Raw genomic sequence first — 24089 nt, forward strand, 5'->3', positions numbered from 1 at the left:
TAAAATAAATTCAAAATTACCTAGTAAAATAAAAGTCAAATAAATTATAATTAATATCAAATCTTGAAAGTGTTTAAAAATATAACTGTTCAATATTGCAGAAGGTTCTTAAGCAACCCACCCTGCTCATGTTGAATTGGAAGAACTTCTCCAGAACTGCACACTGGAATGGGAAGAGAACTAACATGGACTTTCATCCTATTAGGAAAGGAGACTTCATTATAGCGAGCCCGTCTACTCCTGCACACCCCTGGGTGTGATTGTGGGTGACAGGAGATGTATGTGCTCCGCTTCCGTGGATACTGCGGAAGAGCTCCCAAGTGTCTGGCTGCACCAGTTGACACTCCCCTGAGCAGTGTAGGAGAGTCTCAGAGGGTCACTTGGCATTTTCCATCATTTTCATTTCAGCCATTTTTGCAGGTGTGCGCAATGCTCTTTTTATAACCAACACATTACTTTTCTCTTCCTTTTCTGGAGGGGGAACCCAGCTTTTCTAGGCCCTCCACTCTTTGGGCAGGAGGAACCTAATGTGGGGCAGGCGGAAGTCATCTCTGGGTGGTTGGTCTGCTGGGGCCTAACCACAGGAGGCAGACAGACTGACGCTATGCCAAGCAGAAGGACGTATCAGGCACCTCTTGCCTTTCCTCATCTCTGCTGGTTCAAATCCTGCTCGCCCCGCAAGGGCAGATTGGAATTTACCTTCTCCAGAAAGCCTGGGGTGACCCTTTCCCCTCACTCCTCCGCCTTTCGCCAGCTTTTGTCTTGACATCGGCGGACCAGGAATGAATGACACTGGGAAAATCATTAACCTCTCTGGGCCTATTTCCTCATCTGGGGAACATCTGCACTTGAGCAACATAAGTCTAAGGTCCCTATCTGATTTGATGTTTTGCGACCCTTCTAAGGCGCAGGGCGCGAAAGAACAGAAACAGAAGTGTGCGTTCAAGGAGGTCCGCCGGGGTGTCACTCGTGTAAGAACCTATGCTTTGAAGGTTCTCGTGTGCCTCGGCCTGCAGGTCTCGCTCAGAGCTGTGTCCTTGAACATCCACCCCATCCTGCTGGAGTGGCTTGACGCACTTCTGTGCAAATCTGTTCACTCGCAGCCCTACCCCTCGCCCGAGCCGGAGAAAACCCTAGGATGTGTCCTTCCGGGTTTTGTGTCGAATCTGCCGCGGCTACTCGGCGCCGCGTCGTGGGGTGGGGAATCTGCTGCAGCACGCGCGCCGCGGCGTTTACGCGGCGATTTCATCATGCTCCGGGCCGGGCCGCGCGCGCCGCTTCCGTCGCCACCCTCTCTAGACCGCCCAGGGCCGCCGGCTCATGCCCTCTCCGCGTCCAACGCTGCTTAGAGGTGCTCACGCCGCTCTACTGCTGCTGCTGCCGCCCCGGCTCTTAGCCCGGCCCTCGCTCCCCCTCCGCCGGCTCCTCAGCGCACACTCCTGCGCCCGGATCTCCTTCCCCGCCGCCTCCCGGAGCAGCATGGACTGCGCGGGGGCTGAGGAGGTGCTGGCACCTCTCAGGCTAGCAGTGCGCCAGCAGGTACCGGTGTTTTGCGCCCTCTGCTAAGCCTTCGGCTCTTCTTCCAGGGCCCTCTTCTGGCTATCCTTCCCTCCTCCCCGAGGAACCGTCCTCCTCTTCGGTTACCCCTTTCTTTCCATTCATCCTCTGGCGTCTTCTTCGCCTCCCCCACTTTGGTCCTAAGTCCCCCGTGCGTCAGCCACCTCATCTCCCGCGGACCTCCGTGCTCCTCTCTGTTTGGATGACTCCCTGGAACCCCTCCGACTTCCTGCGTCTCTCTCCTCTGGCTCTGTTCTCCCTTCCCCATTCTGTCACAGCCCGCGTCTCCTCTATTTCCAATGGGGCTGGGATCTGTGACCCTTGGGTTCTCCTCGCCTCCTAACTGAATAACCTTCAGTTTTCCAGGCTCTGCTGTACTCTTTGTGCACCTTGGGTGGAAAGCTTCCTAGTACTTTCCGTGGTCAGTGATGAGCCGAAAAACTGCCGGTTCTTTCGTCTTACGGCCAGGCCCTTTAATCTTCAGGACGCTTTGAATAGTGTTTCCTCCTTAACATCTTCCTTCATTCAGTGCTTAGTTTAGCCGAATGATTGACTGAGAAAACAGAGTTGAAACGTGGATGTGGGGAGGTGTCGAACTTTTCTATTAATGCTGTAAACTCATCATCCTTTGCTCGTGTCATCTTTTCTGGCTTCTGAACAGGCCATTTGGAACCAGTGAGCTCTCAGATCGTAAACCTGGGAAACTAAATGTTGCGGAGTTACTTGGTGATGTCAGCCATCCTTAGTATGGAATATTTTGAAATTTGATTTTCCCGAAGGTGAGGGAAGGTTTCATGGGCTGGAGGGCTTGGTGATTTAATATAGACCTCCTTTACCTAGGGCACTGCCATAGAGATTAGAATTTAGAGATGGCGAGGAAAAGATTATTTCAGATGATTCCCATATCCAATTAGGGAGAGCCAGAAGCTTGCAGTAGGACCCCGAGATCGATGACCTAGTAGTAAACACCAAACGGGTTTCTCCTGCATGGGCGCCTGATGCAATAATTTGCCTTAGCTACAGAGGGTGGAACCCTCTCTCGGAAATAATTCATTGGGGTATAGCTGCCGCAAATTCAGCCACTTTGCCATCTGTCCTCTTCGCTGGTTTGAGCCTGACCGATTTTAATAAATAGCCTTTCGTTTTGAAATATCACCACGGGCTTAACTTTTTTCTTCATGATTGGTGTCAGAACACAGATTGTATTTTCTCTGTCTCCCTCCACCCACCTTCCACTCCACAAATAAAATTAGGTGTGGTTCTTTTGTCTTTTCTTAACTTGCCATTGTAAAAAATATCCTTCCCTTTAGAAGGGAGCATACAACTAATTTGGGGAAAAAAAAAACCACACCCAAACCCCTCCCTCTGCCACGTTAGCCTGGAACTGCAGTGAAAGTCAACCATCGGTAGTTAAGACTGGATCAAGTTAACTAAAGTAAACTTTGATCGCGGCAGCTTTCCGATGCTGTTACTGCCTTGTGTACTGTTTATATTGTCTTGATTATTAATTGTTTTGTACTTTAAGATATTTTCCGAATATGTGAGTTAGTTGATTTAAGTTAGTTTGGATATTTTTTCTAATTTTCCAGGAACACACATATATCAGTTAGTTAATTGTGTGAATTATTGAGTCCGATGTCAGCTGAAAGATAATTTAAAGAGGATCTAATTTTACCCACTTTTTGTTTATGGGGAAATGAGACACACTGTCACCCCTATCCATTTTGGATAATTCCATTGTGAAATGCAATTGAAAACCTTTCCGGAGTGGGATTTTTACTTAACGACTGGTCTTGTTAGTAGCACATGTTTCATAGAAATTTGTTAATTTGGAAAATGAATGAGTGAGCTTGTCACTTTAAGAAAACAGTGGTTACTATTTGTGGCCAATAATAAGCTTTGGAGAAATTTTAGAATTTGAGAAAATGTGTATCTTTTGCTGTGAGCTTGGCAGCTTCACAGTCCTTAAAGATATTTGTGATGAGATGAGTGGTGATATTAACAAACGTGGAATTTTTTTTTTTATAGTAGTTGGATAATCTGCATAACTCAGTGAACCAATGTTTTTCCAGGTGACCAGTGCATGATATGAAATCAGGTATTGGTGAAAGAGCCATTCAAAGCTTAAGATACATTAATAGATTTATTCTAACAGTACAAAAAATTCGTTGCTATAGTTTCTGAGTTAGAAATAACCTTGAAGAAAGTAATACTTGTCAGAGTTTTGAGGTAGTATCAAAGAATATCCACAATTATGCGAAACGGCTTTTAAAATTATTTTTCCTTTTCCACCTACGTATGTCTTTCTTCATATACTTTACCCAGAACGTCATATTGCAAAAGAAGCAGACTTTCCACATTGGTCTTCTAGGATAATTCACAGATTACATTTACCAAAATAATAAGTGCTAAACTCAAAATTTAAAAACCCACAAGGAAACAAGCCACCTTGAGTGAGACTCAGGGGAAATGATAATAGAATTAGATTCTCCAAAAGTATTAGAATAATCACATACTTTTAAAATGCTTAAGATAATTTTTTAAAATAGAAGGAGGACTCAAAGACATGAGCAAAGAACAAGAGACTACCAAACACAATCTTGCAGTGTGAAAATGAACCACATATTGTATGGAAATGGATCACTGAAATTAAAAACTCTGTTGGGTGCCCAAGGGCTCTATCAATTTAACAACTTTAATTACTCAGCTGAAAGTTTTTCATCCTATATAGGTAATATTTTGTTTGTTTTCTCAGATGACCTAGTTCACCATATTACTATAAATACGGAATTAGTATAGGTTGTTGGAAGTTAATAAAATAATTCAGAAATATTAGCAAGGAAAAAATTCCAACTATAAAGAGAAAGGCAAAGGAAGATGAGCCAGCAGTGACAGAAGAATGATCAGAGAAGTGGGAGGAAAACTGAATAATATTTTTTTTGTTTTTGGTAAGCGAGAGGAGAGAGATTTAAGAGGGTGGTCGATTTCTTGGTTCTTCTGTGTTCTCAGTACAAATCTTGCTCTTTCTTACTTTTTAATCAATGCTTTTCTCCCCTCCTTTTTTCTCCCCTCTATACCCAAAGGAAAAAATTCACCATGTGAGCAGTTATTTGTTAATTTGCGTGTATGTTCTTCTAGATTATAAATGAAGAGGGCAGAGACCTTCATTCATAATGACCACTCGCATAATAAACATTCAAATTGCATCATTCTTTTTTTTTTTTTTTCATTTTGAGACGGAGTCTCACTTTGTCGCCCAGGCTGGAGTGCAGTGACGTGATCTTAGCTCACTGCAGCCTCTGCCTTCTGGGTTCAAGTGATTCTCCTGCCTCAGCCTCCCGAGTGGCTGGGATTACAAGCGCCCACCACCACAGCTGGCTGATTTGTGTATGTTTAGTAGTGATGGGGTATCACCATGTTGGCCAGAATGATCTGAAACTCCTGACCTCAGGTGGTGAAGAGGGCCTTCCAAAGTGCTGGTATTACAGGCATGAGCCACCACACTTGACCTGAATTGTATCATTCTTACATAGACTTTAAAAGGCATGCTTAAAAACACATTTCTAACATTTCTTGACTTCTGAAACCAATCCTGAACATAAATTCTTTTTGTTGGCTAGGGAGATCTTGTGCGAAAACTGAAAGAAGATAAAGCACCCCAAGTAGATGTAGACAAAGCAGTGGCTGAGCTCAAAGCCCGCAAGAGGGTTCTGGAAGCAAAGGTGAGTCCTGGGATGCTAAAATAGGAGCGTAAGTAGGTATGGGATTGTTCATCTTTAATTTCTTTGGATGGGAGAGACCTAGAAAAGTTTCTGAACAAGTATCATTTGGTTTATCTGTTTATCCATAATGCCTTCGTCTCCTTTCCCTCTACCTGGTAGGCTCCTCATCCTTTCAAAATGTCAACTTTTTAATAACGCCTTCCTGACCCTGCAAATTCTGGACTCAGTATGCTACATGAATTTCCATGGAAAGGATTGTGCTCTTCTTTACGACTTCTCTTATGTCTGGAAATAATGATTTTTGTTTGTTTGTTTTAAGGAAAAAGTCTGTTTTTTTTTTTTTTTTTTTTTTTTTTTTTTGAGGCGGAGTCTCGCTCTGTCGCCCAGGCTGGAGTGCAGTGGCCGGATCTCAGCTCACTGCAAGCTCCGCCTCCCGGGTTTACGCCATTCTCCTGCCTCAGCCTCCCAAGTAGCTGGGACTACAGGCGCCCGCCACCTCGCCCGGCTAGTTTTTGTATTTTTTAGTAGAGACGGGGTTTCACCGTGTTTGCCAGGATGGTCTCGATCTCCTGACCTCGTGATCCGCCCGTCTCGGCCTCCCAAAGTGCTGGGATTACAGGCTTGAGCCACTGCGCCCGGCCTAAGGAAAAAGTCTGTTTATTTGATACCTGCTCCCAGACGTTTCAAACAATAGATCTCCCATAGATCTCCCATCACCAAACTTAAGTTGTTTGGGGTTTTAAATTAATCATTTTGCTATAGCAATCCACTAACAATTCAAATATTGCTTATATTGCTTATCAGTATCTACATCGAAGTAAACTTAGTCTTTTTTTTTTTTTGAGATGGAGTCTCGCTCTGTTGCCCAGGCTGGAGTGCAATGGTGCGATCTCAGCTCACTGCAACCTCTGCCTCCCAGGTTCAAGTGGTTCTCCTGCCTCAGCCTCCCAAATAGCTGGGATTACAGGTGCCTGCCACCACGCTTGGCTAATTTTTGTATTTTAGTAGAGATGGTGTTTTGCCATGTTGGCCAGGCTAGACTTGAACTCCTGACATCAGGTGATCCACCACTTTGGCCTCCCAAAGTACTGGAATTACAGGCATGAGCCACCGCACCTGGCCAAGCTTAGTCTTGTAATCTTGGAAATGATCATATATTTTCCTAAATGATGAAGTAAAGGTATCTTTTATATTACTCAAAGGGAAAAAAAGACCTGTGGCTTCTATTGTTTTTAACCTATCAAAATCTTGTCTGTTTGATAAATTTTATATTTAATTCTGGTGAGGAATAAACTAAATTCAGATACGTAAGTTCAGATTCCCACCCACCCCTCCAATCACTCACTTTTTATTTAATCTCTAACAGGAGCTGGCGTTACAGCCCAAAGATGATATTGTAGACCGAGCAAAAATGGAAGATACCCTGAAGAGGAGGTTTTTCTATGATCAAGCTTTTGCTATTTATGGAGGTAAGGGATTAACAACAAAAAGAACTGTTGTGTTGTTAGTGGCTCTAATATTATACTTAAATCGAGAACATGGCTTGCCTGTTGGTATCCGCTTGTATCAGGCTACAAAGCAGAGGATAGATATTTTGCTTTTGTTTGCTTGGAGTCACCATTTGGTGTAATACCTGTTATTTTTCTCCACTGTATTTATTCTTGGAGAGCACTATTTTCTATTAGGATGTAGGGAATTGTTGGAGGCCCATGTATGCATTTGATGTGTCTGTGTACTCATGTACTCTTTTGGGCCATTGTAGTACTGGCTAACTGTACTGTGCCCCTTCACACAGGGGCGGTGATAAAACAGTCCTTAGTTTATTCTTTATGGTCATCTGCCAGGAGAAAGCATTCTTCCCAGGGATGTAGATAAATCACTCTGAATGCCATATGAAGGTATATAGGCAAATACAATTCAGTGATGAAATGTAAAACTGTATTTTTCATAGTCAGTAGATTATTACGACGTTAGACATATAGTACTTTGCCACTGAAAGTTGACTTGAGTTTGGCTAAGCAGATCTGTAAATGTTTACCCTTTTGAGGTTAAATAGTGCCTCAGATACCCAGGAATAAAGTAGAGAATTGGATGCTAAAATTATAGATCATTGTTGTTGTGAGAAATTATTTTCTAATTTTTATGGCAGAAAACTATAATCTTTTTTCATTCTGTTTCTTGTACAAGGGGGAACTTTTGTTGTAGATTTTGGGCTAGTCCTGCTTGAAATTAGGGAATAAATAGGAAATTAGTAAATGGTGTAAGAGCTTTTTTATTTTACTTCCATCAGCTAGCTGAAAGTAAGGCTCTTCAGTATTGAGGAATTTCCATTGTTGACTTGAATACACTTTTAGGGAGTATGTGAAGTCTTGTAGGTATCAGTTTCTCATGTCTCCTTGCCTTCATTTGTTCAGAGTAACAAGGTAAAGTACATGTTTTCCTCTCATATTCTATAGGTGTTAGTGGTCTGTATGACTTTGGGCCAGTTGGCTGTGCTTTGAAGAACAATATTATTCAGACCTGGAGGCAGCACTTTATCCAAGAGGAACAGATCCTGGAGATCGATTGCACCATGCTTACCCCTGAGCCAGTTTTAAAGTGAGATCCTACTTTGGAGTGGGGGGAATCCTACTTTAAATAAAACAACTTATTAAATTATTTAATATACTTATCTAAATAACTTCCTGATTATAAAGAACTACTCATGTTCATGTAGAAAATCTGGAAAATATGGAAAAACAAAGAAACATATACCTTCTGCTCACAGATAGCAATGTTAAGATGATTGTGTTTGTCCTTCCAATCTGTTTTTTCTGTATGTCCCCATGTATTTCAGTGTTAGCAGTACACTGCTTATTTTCATGTAATATAGATTAATATATACTCATGTCATTAACTTCATCTAAAGCATTTTTAATGACAGCATAGTATTGTTTTATGGAAGTGCCATAATATGTTACTTTGTGCCATATTGAAAGCATTAAGGTGTTTCTCATTTTTTACTGCACTGAATATCTTGATAGATGGATTTTTGGGTGTATCCTTGATTATTTCCTTAATACAAGTTTTTAGAAGTTCTGAGCAAAGGTATATTTGTAGAGATTTTCATTTAAATACTATTTGTATTGAAGTTTCAATGCAGAAATGTAGATTATTCCTACCAACATTATTGAAAGTAGGGCAGAATTTTTTTTTTTTTGAGACGGAGTCTCGCTCTGTCGCCCAGGCTGGAGTGCAGTGGCTTTATCTCGGCTCACTGCAAGCTCCACCTGCCGGGTTCACGCCATTCTCCTGCCTCAGCCTCCCAGGTACCTGGGACTATAGGCATCCACCACCACGTCTGGCCAATTTTTTTTGTATTTTTAGTAGAGACAGGGTTTTACTGTGTTAGCCAGGGTGGTCTCGATCTCCTGACCTAGTGATCCGCCCACCTCGGCCTCCCAAAGTAGGGCAGAATTTCAGAATGGGAAACTGAAAGAGGAATTCTTGCCATTTTGTAACTTGTCATTATTCATTTAAGGTTGCCTGGTGGAGAGCTAATTTTTACTATTGGCATCCGTTAGGTTCTCTTAATAATTTCAGCCCGTTAAGATGAGGAATTCTGGATGGTGGCTCTATAAGATCAAGGCTACCTATCCTTTTAGCTACTTGTTCCACCAATAGGAACTTTGTAGAGATAATACCAATGTCAGTACAGGTTTCAGTGGCAGAAACTACTTTCTTAAGGTTCAATGTCTATACCAAGCTGCCATGAATTCTTAACTAGTCAAATTCCCAATGATTTTGACCTTTGTTTAGATCACTAATAATAATGGCATAGGCATGGATTAATTGATCCTGAAGAATAGTACAGACTTTATGACAACTTGTAGAAAAGAATTGTCTTTTTATTGTGTGGTTAATGTGTTTTTTCTTAAGGAAGAATGTGGGAGAGGGTGAAAAATAGATTTGAGGAAGAATTTTGTCTGGCATACTGTCTGTCATGGATACATCATTACTATAGATGTGGGAGCTTCCATGTTTGAGATACACAGATATAAACACTGATGGAGAATTATCTTATAAGGTAATATCTATGTGTAATTTGTATGAGAATGACAAATTGAGTTGGCGTTTGTTAATTTAGGACCTCTGGCCATGTAGACAAATTTGCTGACTTCATGGTGAAAGATGTAAAAAATGGAGAATGTTTTCGTGCTGACCATCTATTAAAAGGTGAGGTTCTTCATCTCCTTCAGGTAGGATTGATCAAAATAAAAGGTTTAAACTTTCTCTCAGATGTTCTCCATTAAATGTTTTATTGAGGCATAACATTCAAAGAGTAAAGTGCACAGATGTTAAGTATATAAATCAAGTCCCTTATTTTTTAAAAAGGTTATGTGTAGATTAATTAGTTATATACAGATAATTTTTCTAATTAGCAAATGAATCAAGACAATACCATGACTACTGCTGTAAAATCAACCATGGGATTCATGTAAATTAAGAACTTTATCCATGGATTTACTTTTTAATTGTCCAGCATTGAAACTGAAAAGTGCATTGTCCTTTTTCCCATTGATTATCATATGTCAACACTGTTCTTACAGCTCATTTACAGAAATTGATGTCTGATAAGAAGTGTTCTGTCGAAAAGAAATCAGAGATGGAAAGTGTTTTGGCCCAGGTGAGTACTCTAGAGATGCTATCAGAGTAACCTAGGTGGTCGCTGTCCTTCTTCCAGTGTTTAATGATTGTTGCATTTCCCATTATGCTGACCCTGGCCACATTGTAAAGAAGCAGAGGTTAATTCTGTCCTTTATACCATCTCTTTTTGCAGTTTTATTTTCTTCTCTCTTTTGTGACTAACCCTTTATTTCAGCCAAAACTAACAAGTCAGTGTAAATAGGCATTAAAGTTGTCTGTCCTTGGAAACTGCTTTTCTGGATTTAATAGCTAAAACCACAGGAGTGACTGATGATGGGTAGTGTTCAGCACTGGTGTGGAGATTTCGGGGCAGATAACTTGATGAGCACTTTCTCACTAGCTATTTGATCTGCCTCTGCTTGGACCCTGATTTTGTGCTATTATTCTTAGAACCTCATCAGCAGGTCCCTACCTTTCTGTCCTTGCTTTTCCCAGTTTGCCTGTAGTTCTAAAGTTATATAATTTGTATATTTAAGCTGACAAATTTTAGATAAGACAAAAAATAGACCACAGAGATTATTCTGACCTTTTGCCAATTGCAGGAATACTTTCTATATTAGAAGTAGTTCTTATCCTTTTTTTGAGTCACAGATCACCCTAAGAATATGATCAAAACTGCATGTCTCCCTGGGAAGATGCATGTGCTCAGGTATATATGTTGCTGGTGTCTCACCTCATCTATCAGCTGTTCCATTTAGGCAAAGTACATTTCTCCAACACCATGTTTACTCATGAGATCTACTGAGGCTCACTTCTTAAATTTTATTTACTTCCTTGGGTGAAAAACAAACAAAAAACCAGTACAGTGATTAAACCTATTTTCTTTACACCGATCTGTGTCTCTCTCTGTGTTTGAATATAGAACTCCCTAATTTGTTGTTTTTTTCTCATGGGAATTACTGGATACTTTTCCACTGTTGTCCTAATTTTTTTTTAGCATGCTTATTTTTCTCTGTGATAGTTAACTTTCCAACATAGCTAAAATAATTTCTCCTTCATTTACATTGAAAACTCTCTTAATTTGGCTGTTGAATCATCTGCTGATTTATTTTGATCCTTGTGGAGTATAATTTTATCCCTTGCTTGAAGCTCATTGTTTTAGTACAGTTACTCATGGTTTAGAAAATTATTTCTTATATTTTGATGCTGTTGAAGCCACACGTTCATCTCATTTTCTTTTCCAAAGGCGTACCCTTTATTAGAAAAAATGGAAAGTGCCTCTAAGTATCCCTAAAATTTTCCATTCAGAATTTTAGATTTACTGAGGTTTTGTATATATGTTTTCGACCTTAACAGTATCATTCATTTCCAAGTACATTGTCAGAGTTGGGAAGTAACTAGTTGATTTGACAAGTCAATTTATTGTTTGAGCATTGGCCTTCTCTTTTATTTTAGATCCGTGTTCTAGGGGAGCAATTTGTTTTTTGGTTTGGCATATCAGATACATGTACAGCTGTCAATATAATCTTCAATGAAAAGTTAGGGACCCATGGGAAATGGTGTAGCACTCAGAAATGGCCCTGGTGGATTCACTGGCTGAAAGCCCATCTGTTGCTTAAGCACAGAATAGCGTTTTCTGCGCCTTAGTGTCTGACTCCTTTTCAGCTTTATGAAGCACGATTGTTTCTTTAAAGGTCCTGATTTACCTTCTGTGGTAGGAAGACCTCTACTCCTATTATGTGGATTTAACGGCTCAGAATGAATTCTTTTGTTTCTCGTCTCTGTTTTTGCTGGCACATCTCTGGATGTTCCAGTTTTAAAAATCATTTTTAACTTGTTTATGAAAAATTTAAAACATACCAAATTTTATATGTTAAATAAAGACATAATAAACAATTATGTACCTATCCCCATGCTTCACTGTTAAATTTTTTTGTATCTGTTCCCCTCTCACTTTACTGACTTCTTTCCCCTAAATTTTTGTGTGTAGTAGGGTGGGGACAGAGTCCTACTCTGTAGCACAGGCTGGAGTGCAGGGACATGAACGTGGCTCACTGCAGCCACAACCTCCTGAGCTCAAGCGATCCTCCTGTCTGGACCTCCCAAAGTGCTAGGATTACAGATGTGAGCCATGGTGCCCAGCCTGAATTTTTTTGAAGCAGATCTCAAACATTATTTTATTATACCTGTAAATTTTTCATTATCTATCTCTAAAAGAGAAAAATCCTTTAAAAATAAAGGCTTTTTAAATGATTTAAAAAATCCTTTTCAATCCTCTTACCTTGGGAAATGTTAATAATTTAATATCAAATATTTAATCAGTGTTCATGTTTTCTAGGCTGTCTTAAATATTTCCAGTTTTTAAAATTTGAATTGGGATCCAGATAAAGTCTGTACTTTGTGAATGGTTGATATGTTTCTTAAATCTCTTCCAATCTATATATGGCCTTCCTTCATTCCCTTTTTTCCCAGCATTTTCATTAAAATTTTTTTCAAGAAGCTGAGTCATTTGTTCCTTATTGTTTTCTACTGGAATTTGGTCTGGATTTGGCTAATTATGTTATTGTAGTGAGGTTACACATGTTCATCTTTTTCTGTATTAGTTTTAGAGGCTTGACCAGGTATTTTTGGCAAGACATTTGGTTAAGTGGTGTTATGGCCTCCTGTCCGGAGGTACATAGTATCTGGTCAGCTCTTCTGTGGGCTGTGGCCATTGATGAGGGGGTTTCAAAATGGTGGTTTTTGTCATTCTGTTTTTTTTTTTTTTTTTTTAGCTAGACTATTTCTGTATGGAAAAACTTTTTCTATCAACTATTTGATTTCTCTGAGACACCATTTATAAAGAAAAGTGAGAAAAAGTGCTTAATCCATTCTCCCACCCATTGTCTTTTTTAACCTGTTTTCCATTAGTTGGTTCCCTAACATCCTTCAGAAATTCATGAGTTCCTGCCTGCCTTTTCCTTTTTTCCTCCTACTGTTGTGAACTTTAGATTCAAATATTTGATATTCAGTCAGTTGCATTTTTCTTATTGATGGTTAAATTGTCCAGTCTTTGGTGACTAGGAGTTCTCTGCTGAGTCCTTTTGACACAGCCCTAGTAGTCTCTGAAAACTTCCTTTAATATGACAAGATATTGCCATCTCATCTTGTACATTTCCTGTCCCAGACTTGGAATCAGACATTTCTCCAAGGAGCCCTTGTACTTACTAGTGGGGTTGGTATTGATCACTAATTATAGACCTTGTCAGTGATCTGAGCTAGGAAATTGGTATTTTTTAAGAGATAAAATTTTTGTGAGTTAATGTAGATACTTAATAGTTTACTTAAAGTTAGGTTTATGGGGTTTTTGCTATGTTAATCTTAAATCTCTCTCCTTAATGTAAACCTCACCAAAAATCCCACTTCTCAGCAACAAAACATAACTATTGACATGCCTTATCTCCCACTGTATACGTTAACAGTCTCAGAATGACAGTACCCACACTACTATCGGCAATATGAATGTTAAAAACAGTTAAAAACATTTTTATTCTTTTCTTTAGGGATATGCCAGCAGTGTGTAGTCTTACAGTCTGATAGCTGTGTTTAAAGTCACTTGGAGTCATTCTGTCTGTGTGGCTATGTCATCAGCTAGATATGCAGTTAGTCCATGTATTTCATTTTATTTTCAGTATTCAGGGTTTCATTTTTAAAAAGTTGTATTATAATCATATAGCATAATAGCAAAGACTTGGAACCAATCCAAATGTCCATCAGTGATAGACTGGATTAAGAAAATGTGGCACATATATACCATGGAATACTATGCAGCCATAAAAAGGATGAATTCATGTCCTTTGCAGAGATATGGATGAAGCTGGAAGCCATCATTCTCAGCAAACTATCACAAGGACAGAAAACCAAACACTGCATGTTCTCACGCATAGGTGGGAATTGAACAATGAGCACACTTGGACACAGGGTGGGGACATCACACACCTGTCGGGGGGTGGGGTGGTGGGGGAGGGATAGCATTAGGAGAAATACCTAATGTAAATGACGAGTTGATGGGTGCAGCAAACCAACATGGCACATGTATACCTACGTATCAAACCTGCACGTTGTGCACATGTACTCTAGAACTTAAAGTATAATTTAAAAAAATTAAAATTTGTTTTATAATCATATAAAGCATTTTTTATACCTCTACAGGCAAATCTAAAAAACAAGGTATATTTAAGTAGTCTACTATCTCTCTTCCCTTCACCTTCCGTCCTTCCACTTCCCTGCTTCCTGAGTAGTTTTTAACTTGAAACAGCTGCCTTTTTAAAAAAAAATAGAATATAAACAAAGACATAGATACTTGTATGCCCCCCTTTCTAGATAAATGGTTGCATTCCATACACACTTTTCTCCACTGTGGTTTTCTTCACATAACAAAATATTTCAGAGATTGGTCCCTCATAGTATATAGAGATTGCCTCCTTCCATTTTAAAGCTACGTAATTCTGCATTGTGTGGATATGTTTTATATAACCAGTTGTCCACTGCTGGACATTTGGGTTATTTCCCATCTTTAACATTACAGATAGTGCTACATTGAATAATCTTGTGCTTATATCTTTCCATGTTTTTGCTATTGTATCTTTGGGATAGATGCCTGGAAATGGGATTGCTGGGTCAAAGGATACATACAAATGTAATTTTGTCAGATATTGCCAGATTCCCTTTCCCAGGGGTTTTGATTTCTATCTGTATTGGCGGAATCTTTTTCCTCCTGATTTCTTTTTAAAGTATGCCTTTTATTGGAAAGCACTATATATTCTTGAATTACCTGGGAAATAGATGTTCCTCAGGCTCTTTGACTTTCTGCTCCAGTAGGACCAGCTTATATTTACGGTACCCGTGTCTTGAAGGTCACTGGAACAGTTTCCTCATTGATCCAGCCTCTTGGGTAATTGTATAATGTTATTTTGTGGATTCCCCCTAGAAATTCTGTAGAAATAGAGTCTAGAAGGCTTAGTGTTTTAAATCGCGCATTCAAACCTGGAACATGCGGTTAGTGTGAGTGAGTTGCCTTTTTATGGAGTAGAAATACCATTGGATTTATGAGGGGAGCAAACATAATTGCTCTTTATCGAGTAGGTATTATGTACCAGGTCCTGCCTGTGCTAAGTACTTTACATGTTTTGTTTAATCTTCATAATAGTCTTACATAGTGAAGTAGATGCTGTTCTCCCCTCTTCTTAGAGAGGTTACGTAAGACTTAATCTGTAGTCACACAACCTATACGTGGCATAGAGTTGGGAGATACACCCAGGTCTTTCTGAACTCAAAGCGTCAGTTCTTATGGCCATTAATTGATTTATTGAATTATTTTGTTTCCATTAGGAGACTTTTAAGTTTTAAATATTGCTTACTATTAGATGGTTTGTCATAGCCACTTGAAATTCTTGAATTGGAGGTCATATATCATTTTACAGGATTTGGCATTGATGATCAATGTATAGAATGTGCAATACACTGGAAAATGCTGAGGTAAATAAGATACAGCTTCTATCTTCTAGGAGCTTAATATCTTAGCTCCTAAGGGAAAGGAAAGTTCAATGCACATTTAATTACTCATTTGAGGAGAGGGTGGTGGCTATTAATAGTATATTTGCTTGATTGGATCTTTAAAATACAGAGAAATGCAGAAATGCACCTTAAATGTGTTCAGAGTAGTAAAATTCAGCTTTGAAAACTTATTTATGTAATTTCAGATTCTTGCCAACTAATAACTGTTATAATTGAATAAGAGGTATTTTGCTTTATCTTTCATTTTGAAACAGTGACTATATGAGTTTTAGGTCTCAGAAAGATATTTTGTTTCTCTCTTGATAAATGGAAAGTGTGTAAATTGGTTGTGGGCTTTTTATTTTTATTTTTATTTTTTTTTTGAGACGGAGTCTTAGTCGCCCAGACTGGAGTGCAGTGGCGTGATCTCGGCTCACCGCAAGCTCCGCCTCCTGGGTTCACCCCATTCTCCTGCCTCAGCCTCCGAAGTAGCTGGGACTACAGGCACCGGCCACCACGTCCAGCTAATTTTTTTTTTTTTTTTTTTGTATTTTTAGTAGAGACGGGATTTCACTGTGTTAGCCAGGATGGTCTCGATCTCCTGACCTCGTGATCCGCCCGTCTCGGCCTCCCAAAGTGCTAGGATTACAGCTGTGAGCCACAGCGCCCGGCTGGTTATGGTTTTAATGTGGGTGTCCTGAAGGTTAGGTTAATTGTGATGTTCCTAAATTTTGTGTGAGTTGCATAACAGTGGATTGATTGCTAGGGTTATATATAATACTTTATATCTTATGCCTTGTTTTCTTTGTCTTTTACACTAATTTCTTTATATGTCCTTTAGCTTGATAACTATGGACAGCAAGAACTTGCGGATCTTTTTGTGAACTATAATGTAAAATCTCCCATTACTGGAAATGAGCTATCCCCTCCAGTGTCTTTTAACTTAATGTTCAAGACTTTCATTGGGCCTGGAGGAAACATGCCTGGGTGTGTATCACTTATTGTTTACCTGTTTATGTAATGAAGTTTTTAAAATTGCTTATAATAAAAGGTAAATATCAATGTTATGAAGGAAAAACTTTTAAAAAGTGATATACAGAACTACAGATGAATATATTATGGAGAAATAATGGCAGAAATGTCTTACTTTAAAAAAATTCTTTCTGAATATAATTTCTGTTTTGGTATATATGTATTTTTTTTTTTGCCATAAAATAGATGTAAAATCTCTGATCACTATGTCTTCTAGTTATAGCTGCATAGGGCAGAAGGGACAGTTGAAGAATAGTTTTGAAAGCCATTGAACTTATGGCTGAAGGATACTTTAGAAACCATTTAGTTTAGCCTGACACTGTCCAATGGAACTTTCTGCAGTGATGGAAATTTTCTGTAATCTGTGTTGTCCAGTGTGATTAGCTACCAGCCACATTTGGCTCTTGAGCACTCGTAATGGGTCAAGTTCTTCTGAGGCACTGAATTTTAAAATTTATTTCATCTTAATTGAAATTTAAATAGACATGTGACTAGTGGCCTACCATATTGGACAGCATAGGTGTAGCCTGTTGATTTGAAAGATGTGGTTTTCACGGATAAAGAATATCTGGTTAGTTTACAGTATGATTCAGAATTGGAATCTTTATCTTCTGATTCCTTGTCCACTGTTTAACAGACTTAGCCAATGTTCCCTTTCATAGCTTTAGATATTTTTCTTATGTTAGGGTAAGAGAGTAAGTTTTTGCTACATGAGCTAGATAGATCGTGTTTCCCAGAGGAGGAACTGAAGAATAAGGAAAATTAATTGTGGCAAAATGTGTCACAGTTAATTATTCTAATGAAACATCAGGTTGATTTGGAATATTTCGTGGAAAGAGGCCAGTGGCAAGCCTTTCATTTTGGCCATATGTACAGAGAGTCATAAAACAAGATATAACCTGTGACCCAGACGTTCCATTTCTGGGAACTGATCTAAGGAAATAATTCAGAAGGAAAGGAAACTATACTCACAAGAAGTATATAAACTGAAAGTAGAAATAACCTATTCAGTAATTTGACAGTGGTTAAACAAATTATAGTAAAGTGGATTAGTTTAGTATAATATTCTGCCACTATTAATGTGAGAAATTTGTACTATTATTTAGAAAATGGAACAGTATAAAATATAAATAATACATAATTTTATACATAGTAACTGTAAATATGCATGTAAACTTTACTTACATTTGGATTAAATCTGGAAAGGGCCATAAAAATCAAAAGCGTTTGTCTGTTAAGTAAGAAGAGGGTACAATTTTAGGGTTTTTACCCCTCGGTTTTAAAGTTATTTTAGTAAAATACTTATTTTGAAGTAGGCCATTGGGAGCACTTCCTTAGTGGATGTTTTGCACAGGATATTTCCTAGGAAATTGAGAGGGCAGTGGCTTTAGTAGTGTATTTGCTTGACTATATCTTTAAAATACAGAGAAATGCGGAAGCCTCTGGTTGAAAATATAAAATACTGCAGAGAATAAAATGATTTGAAAAACATTGAAAATTACCTGGCTTGGTGAGGTGATAGTTAGTGATAAGTGAGTGCTGATGTTAAATGTGATCCCATACTGATTTCTTTTTAGCCCCTCAGTTAAGTTTTAATATGTGGGTTAACAGGGCTAAACATAGGCGTAGGTATTATTTTCCAGAGGATCTAAGATTGTCATCTGCCTTCATGTACATGATGACTTAGAAGACATCAGGGGTTTAAGGGGCTCTATGGGAGAGGTGGTGTTTTTTTTTGTTTGTTTTTTGAGATGGAGTTTCACTCTTGTTGCCCAGGCTGGAGTGCAATGGTGTGATCTCGGCTAACTGCAACCTCTGCCTCCCGGGTTCAAGCGATTCTCCTGCCTCAGTCTCCTGAGTAGCTGGGATTACAGGCATGTGCCACTACGCCTGGCTAATTTTGTATTTTTAGTAGAGTCGGGGTTTCTCCATGTTGGTCAGGCTGATCTTGAACTCCCAACCTCAGATGATCCGCCCACCTCAGCCATCCAAAGTGCTGGGATTACAGGTGTGAGCAACTGCACCTGGCCTGAGGTGGTGTTTTTAAATTATTTTTATTTCTGCTTTTTGAGAAATGAGGTTTTGACTCACTGGTGTAATTAAATGAAATGGCATTGCCAACAGTAGTATTGCCACACTAATTAATACATTTTCTAATATTTGCTATGAAAATGTTTGATACTGAGGAAAATATTTCTAAAACTTCATTTTAGGGCCTGTACAACTTTGTCGTGAAAATGGTATATTTAGGACTTTTAGGATTTGTATCTAGAATTTCAGGATTGTTGGAAAACATAATTTCTTTCTTTGTAACAGACTGATTTACTTAAATTTATAGGTACTTGAGACCAGAAACTGCACAGGGAATTTTCTTGAATTTCAAACGACTTTTGGAATTCAACCAAGGAAAGTTGCCTTTTGCTGCTGCCCAGATTGGAAATTCTTTTAGAAATGAGATCTCCCCTCGATCTGGACTGATCAGAGTCAGGTACTGCTCAGGTTACTCTTACAAATTAGTGAATGACATTGGCATTGCATTGAAAATGAAAGCTTGCTATATTGAAACAATTCTGCTTCATAATCCTGATTATGAATTTATTTTTGTCTTCTCCAAAAATCATGTTTTACATTTGGAATCCTCTAAATGTAATCTCTAGGATGACAGGCAGTTTTGAGTGACAAAAGTGAACTTGAAGGGAAAGGAAGGAGGATGGAGAATATCTTAAATCTCACCTGCTCCAAAATTACCTTTTTCCTTGTTCATCATATATTTCGAGGGTGGTAGTATCTTGATTGTCTAAACCAAGGCATTCTGGGCAATGGTGATGTGTATGAAAGTGTGGAGTGGGGATAGGGTAAAAGTTATGACGGGAGGATTGTTCTAGGTGTCTAGGGCAGACAACATTGGTAAAGTTGGGGTGAGGATGTATCAGTAACCAACTAGTGTTCTGGACACAACCTCCGTCCAGGTATTTGGGGGCCTGTATGACAGAAAGGCCAGCAAGCAAGCTTACCCTCATCACTCATGTTCACTCACTTGCCTCTATTCAATTAGTCTACTTTTGTCTGATCTATCCAGGGTTGTATGGGAAGGCATATTGGGGCTGGTGAGTTCCACATTTCTTTAGAAATTTGTTATGACTTAGCTGTTTATGACTTAAGCTTTTTGTGATTTCTATACATGTTATTCCTGGTACCATCTCTCAGTGTAATACATTCCATATAAAATATGAGGTGTAGCTAAACATAACTTTCTAAGGCCCCAAAGTGTTTTCCCAGCCCCAGCGCCCACCCATTTCCTATCTTCTCTTCTTACTCACTGTAATTACAGACTTGAGTCATAACATAGCCCAGTCACTGACTCTGAATCAAAGCATCCACAGCACCTGCCTCATCTTGTTAGTTCCCATGATGCTGTCTGGGAGAAGATGCCTACGTTCTGTGCAAACTGTATCTCTAAGGCCCTTCAGGCTTATAGTTTAGGAAGGAGGGACTTACAGAGGAAAGAATGTGCACAACTTAGAGAAAGTGGGGGGAAGGACCCCGCTGGGCTTTCATGTAAAAAGAGGAGGTCATCAGAAACTTTAGCCAGGTATGATAGCAATGAAAAATTTGTCAGATTTGAGACTTCGTTTTATTCCCGGTGTCTGAGTGTTTTTTTGTTTGTTTTTGACTGTTTCAATATCTAGCAAGCATGCCTTCCCAAACTGAGGAAGCTGTGTAAGACTGACCTTGTCTAAAGCCAGTGTTAGGAAGAGGGTTTACACAGAGTAGCTATGGGAAGATTATTGAGAAGGACTGAGAAGTAAGGCAGTGTCTGGGGCCTGTGCAGTAACAAAGTGGTGGGTAGGGAAACCAGCTTGGAACTTGGGAGTGATCTCAGGGGTTAACTGGTGGAAAGGCTCTGGGGTTTCTCAACAGTGTATTCTTTGGTCATTTTCACTTCAAAGTGTTGTGTCTGAATTCTGGCTAGTTTTGTTATGTCCCTTGCAAGTTCCTGACCAGAAGTCCACTAATTTTTTCATGAGTCAGCATCCTCCTGGCTTTTGTTCCATGGTAGGACATGTAGTGTTCTGATTCTTCTTGATGGCAGAGTTCTCTGGTGATTAATCTTTGCATAGCTGTATTTCCTTTTGTTAGTTTAGGGGTATTAGATTGTTCATATGAAGATTTTCTAAAATTTTATTTTATTTTGATTGACTTGTCTGTCTTCCTAGCCTGTATATATTTTAGTTCTCTATAGTTTCAAGTACAGTCTCTGAACTCAGATACAGTTACTCAGAATTCTGATGATTCCTGCCTCCTATCTATGAGCTGAGATTATTGATGAGTAAATTTTGTTTGATTTGTATGATTTCAAGTCACACAGTGTGGTGCTTTGATATGCTTAAACATTGTGAAATGATTACCACAGTCAAGCTAATTAACATAATTATCACCTCACATAGTTACTTTTTTTTTTTTAGTGGTGAGATCTACTTAAGATCTACTCTTTGAGCAGATTTCAGGTATACGGTGAATCATTAACTATAGACACTGTGCTGAGATTTGTGACGGAACAGGTGGAAAGACTTTGACAGCAGCCTTTTGGAGATTCTAAACAGGGCCCTTAATTTATCCTGTCCCACATTGTAGATGTTCAGTCGCTGTCAGCCCAGTTACAAGCTATGTGAGAACAAACATCATGTTTGTTTCTCTCACATTTATATGGGCGCAGAAGATGTTTCCTAGTTGTTGAAAGACAACTAAAACATAGGTGCTGCAGGACCAAATAAGAGACACTATTAAATAAAATTTAAAAATTAAACCTCTTTTGCAGTATATTTCATGTATTTTTAGGATCCATTTAAGCAATTTTACATTACTTGTAAAACATCTGCGATAATCATGGAAGTACACCAGAAAATGTGATTTTTCTTGAAAGAAGAGAGATTGATTTTGACTCATAAAATTAACTTGAAACACTTTCCCCCCAAATAGCTACTAAATTGCATTCAGAGAAATCTCTTTGGGAAACCATTACAGTGTGCACTTCATCGTTAGGTAATTAGCTTGATGTTAGCTTGTTCAATTCATGCCTTATGTCCTTTGCCTTGAATAACACTTTATTTAAGAAACTCTTACTCCAAAGAAACCAGCTGTATGATGCCATTATCAGTCATTTACTTTTTTGTAGCAGTAAAAAAGAAGAAATCAAACTGCTGTGAAAACTGAAGAACCATTTCATTTTGCTTTTAATTTCCCATTCTTTGAATAGGATGAAGAACTTCATTTAGTGTATACTTATAAAGACTTGCTAATGCTTTAAGGAAAACCATTTTATCTGGATGTCACTATTCAATGTCTTATTTCTTATTTTACATGTGATATTTGCGTGTGTTTTCCTAATTTAAAAAACTGTATTAATCTGCCTTTAACAAGTTATTTTCAGTTAAAAGTAATAATCTTTTTGAACGTAGCTGGAGGGAAGGAATTAGTACTTCAGAGAAGTTAGATCATGTTTATTTTAAATAGTAATAAAATTTTCATTAATGTGTTTAAAAATAACAACCTTCACATGTACCCCATACATTTGTAGAAATATAATACATCAAAAAAATAAAAATAACAACTACCTAGACAAATTTAATTCAAAATTTTTTTGGCCATTCCCTTAGGAAACCAACTTTCTGTTTAGTGAAAAAGATGACTGTAGTATGGAGCCTTTATCACTAGAATGCAGTTGAAAATAGGGGCCTTATTTACTGTTTGTTTTATTTTTTTTTTTTTGTAGTTAAATATGCAGATTTATTACTTATGTTTTTGCTTTCAGAGAATTCACAATGGCAGAAATTGAGCACTTTGTCGATCCCAGTGAGAAAGACCACCCCAAGTTCCAAAATGTGGCAGACCTTCACCTTTATTTGTATTCAGCAAAAGCCCAGGTCAGCGGACAGTCCGCTCGGAAAATGCGCCTGGGAGATGCTGTTGAACAGGTAGGATTCTGGAGGTAACTTAACTTAGATTGTGCCTGTTCAGGGTTTGCAGTAATTAGCAAATTCTATGTGTTCTGGGTGACAGAGTATTTTATTTTGGCGGTCATTTGCTTTTTATACAGAACTTGGTTTTGTACAGAATTTATTATACAGTATTATTATAGTAAGAGAAAAATCACCTGAACATCTCAATTTGTGGGCCTTGGGGCTAGCATGAAAAAAAAATGTTTAGCAGAGCACTTGGAAAATAGATCTTGGTTTGCATTGTGCCTCACCAATCTGACTCTCAACAGTATGTACTTCTTTGGGGGAGACAGAATTGGACCCACAGAGAGCAAGCCCTCTGGGTTTCAGACTCTTCTGTATTCATAGCAGTGGAATAAGGCCTTGCATATAAGCACTTTGTAAATATTTGCCTGGAGAAGTGAGTGCATGAAAACTTGCCAACAGTAGCTGCTGTCCACCAGTGGAATGAGTTGCCTCGCGGAGCAGTGAGCTTCCTGGCCCTGAAAACATTCCTGGCAAGATTGGTCGATAGCTTGTCAGCCACTTTGCAGAGAAGACCTCTGCAGTGTATGGAGATGGGGCTAGATGTTTTCTAAGGTCCTTCCAAACACTAAAATGATTATGTGTACTCTATGGGGTTCACAAATTTCAGTGGGTAAGGATACATTAAAATCCCCTCAACATGTCTCATTACTTTGGTTAATTCAGAAGGGAATGTCTTTGCCATTCTTTAGTGTCATTATGAATATTGTTTTTAGTACTGTAGATTGAGAAGGTATGAGGTACTGGGCTGAATTTTTGCTTACCCACTAAGTATGTTGGACAGATTTTGAATAACTCCATTATCATCATCTTGACATTAACCCATTAAAAAATAACCAAGATCTCATTCTGAGTATTTGAAATTGTTTTGAAAGCAAGATATAATAGTTTGCGTTGGGTTTCAAGTATTTTTCAGTAGGAGTCAATGGAAAATGGTATCTTGGCTTTCAAATTAATGTGTGTTTTCTTCCTCCATGCTTGCTTTCTTACTGGTTGATTTAGGGTGTGATTAATAACACAGTATTAGGCTATTTCATTGGCCGCATCTACCTCTACCTCACGAAGGTTGGAATATCTCCAGATAAACTCCGCTTCCGGCAGCACATGGAGAATGAGATGGCCCATTACGCCTGTGACTGTTGGGATGCAGAATCCAAAACATCCTACGTAAGTGGAGTGCTGTTTACCATGTGGTTTTCACATTGTTAACTTAGGAGCCCAGGTATCAAAATGGATTTTTGTGCACTTTATGTCACAGAGGAACAAAGGGAAAAGAAAAGAGATCTTTTCCTGAGCAAAATGGAAAAAGCAGTTGCCTCCTGCCTTTTTATGTGTCCTAGAGAGCCCGTTGTAGTCTTAGACAGCTGAGAGAAAGAGTTAGTTGATGATGGGACAGTGCTGATGTGTACACTAGCTGTACAGTGTGTTGGCAGTGTTACCGGCAATATCCTAGAGTGGATCTAAGACACATTGGCCTCTCCTTCCTGGCAAGAATCCCAGCAAACATTGGAAATGGTGGAGAGGTTGAGTAAAGAAAGTCATAGTGCTCTTAGCTCAATGAGCTATGTGGTAACTTTGGGGAATATACTAGTTG

General features: G+C 38.9%; 1 protein-coding gene across 2 annotated transcripts in view; it reads left to right on the forward strand.

The window, feature by feature from the left end:
- The first annotated feature begins 1142 nt into the window (after positions 1-1142).
- Positions 1143-24089, forward strand: part of GARS1 (glycyl-tRNA synthetase 1) — a 39706-nt gene continuing 16759 nt past the window's right edge. The window contains exons 1-10 of one of the 2 annotated variants that reach the window (XM_010371160.2): positions 1143-1539; positions 5178-5279; positions 6646-6748; positions 7736-7877; positions 9406-9494; positions 9869-9945; positions 16282-16427; positions 18811-18960; positions 22285-22447; positions 23498-23662. In XM_010371160.2, the coding sequence (XP_010369462.2) occupies positions 1321-1539; positions 5178-5279; positions 6646-6748; positions 7736-7877; positions 9406-9494; positions 9869-9945; positions 16282-16427; positions 18811-18960; positions 22285-22447; positions 23498-23662 (1356 nt within the window). In that variant the 5' untranslated portion in view covers positions 1143-1320. Of the gene's footprint in view, positions 1540-2192; positions 2337-5177; positions 5280-6645; positions 6749-7735; positions 7878-9405; positions 9495-9868; positions 9946-16281; positions 16428-18810; positions 18961-22284; positions 22448-23497; positions 23663-24089 lie in introns of those variants that run through there. The other variant, XM_010371161.2, reaches the window with a different exon arrangement.

The sequence above is a fragment of the Rhinopithecus roxellana genome, chromosome 18, assembly GCF_007565055.1.
Source record: "Rhinopithecus roxellana isolate Shanxi Qingling chromosome 18, ASM756505v1, whole genome shotgun sequence".
NCBI classification, from domain to species: Eukaryota; Metazoa; Chordata; class Mammalia; order Primates; family Cercopithecidae; genus Rhinopithecus; species Rhinopithecus roxellana.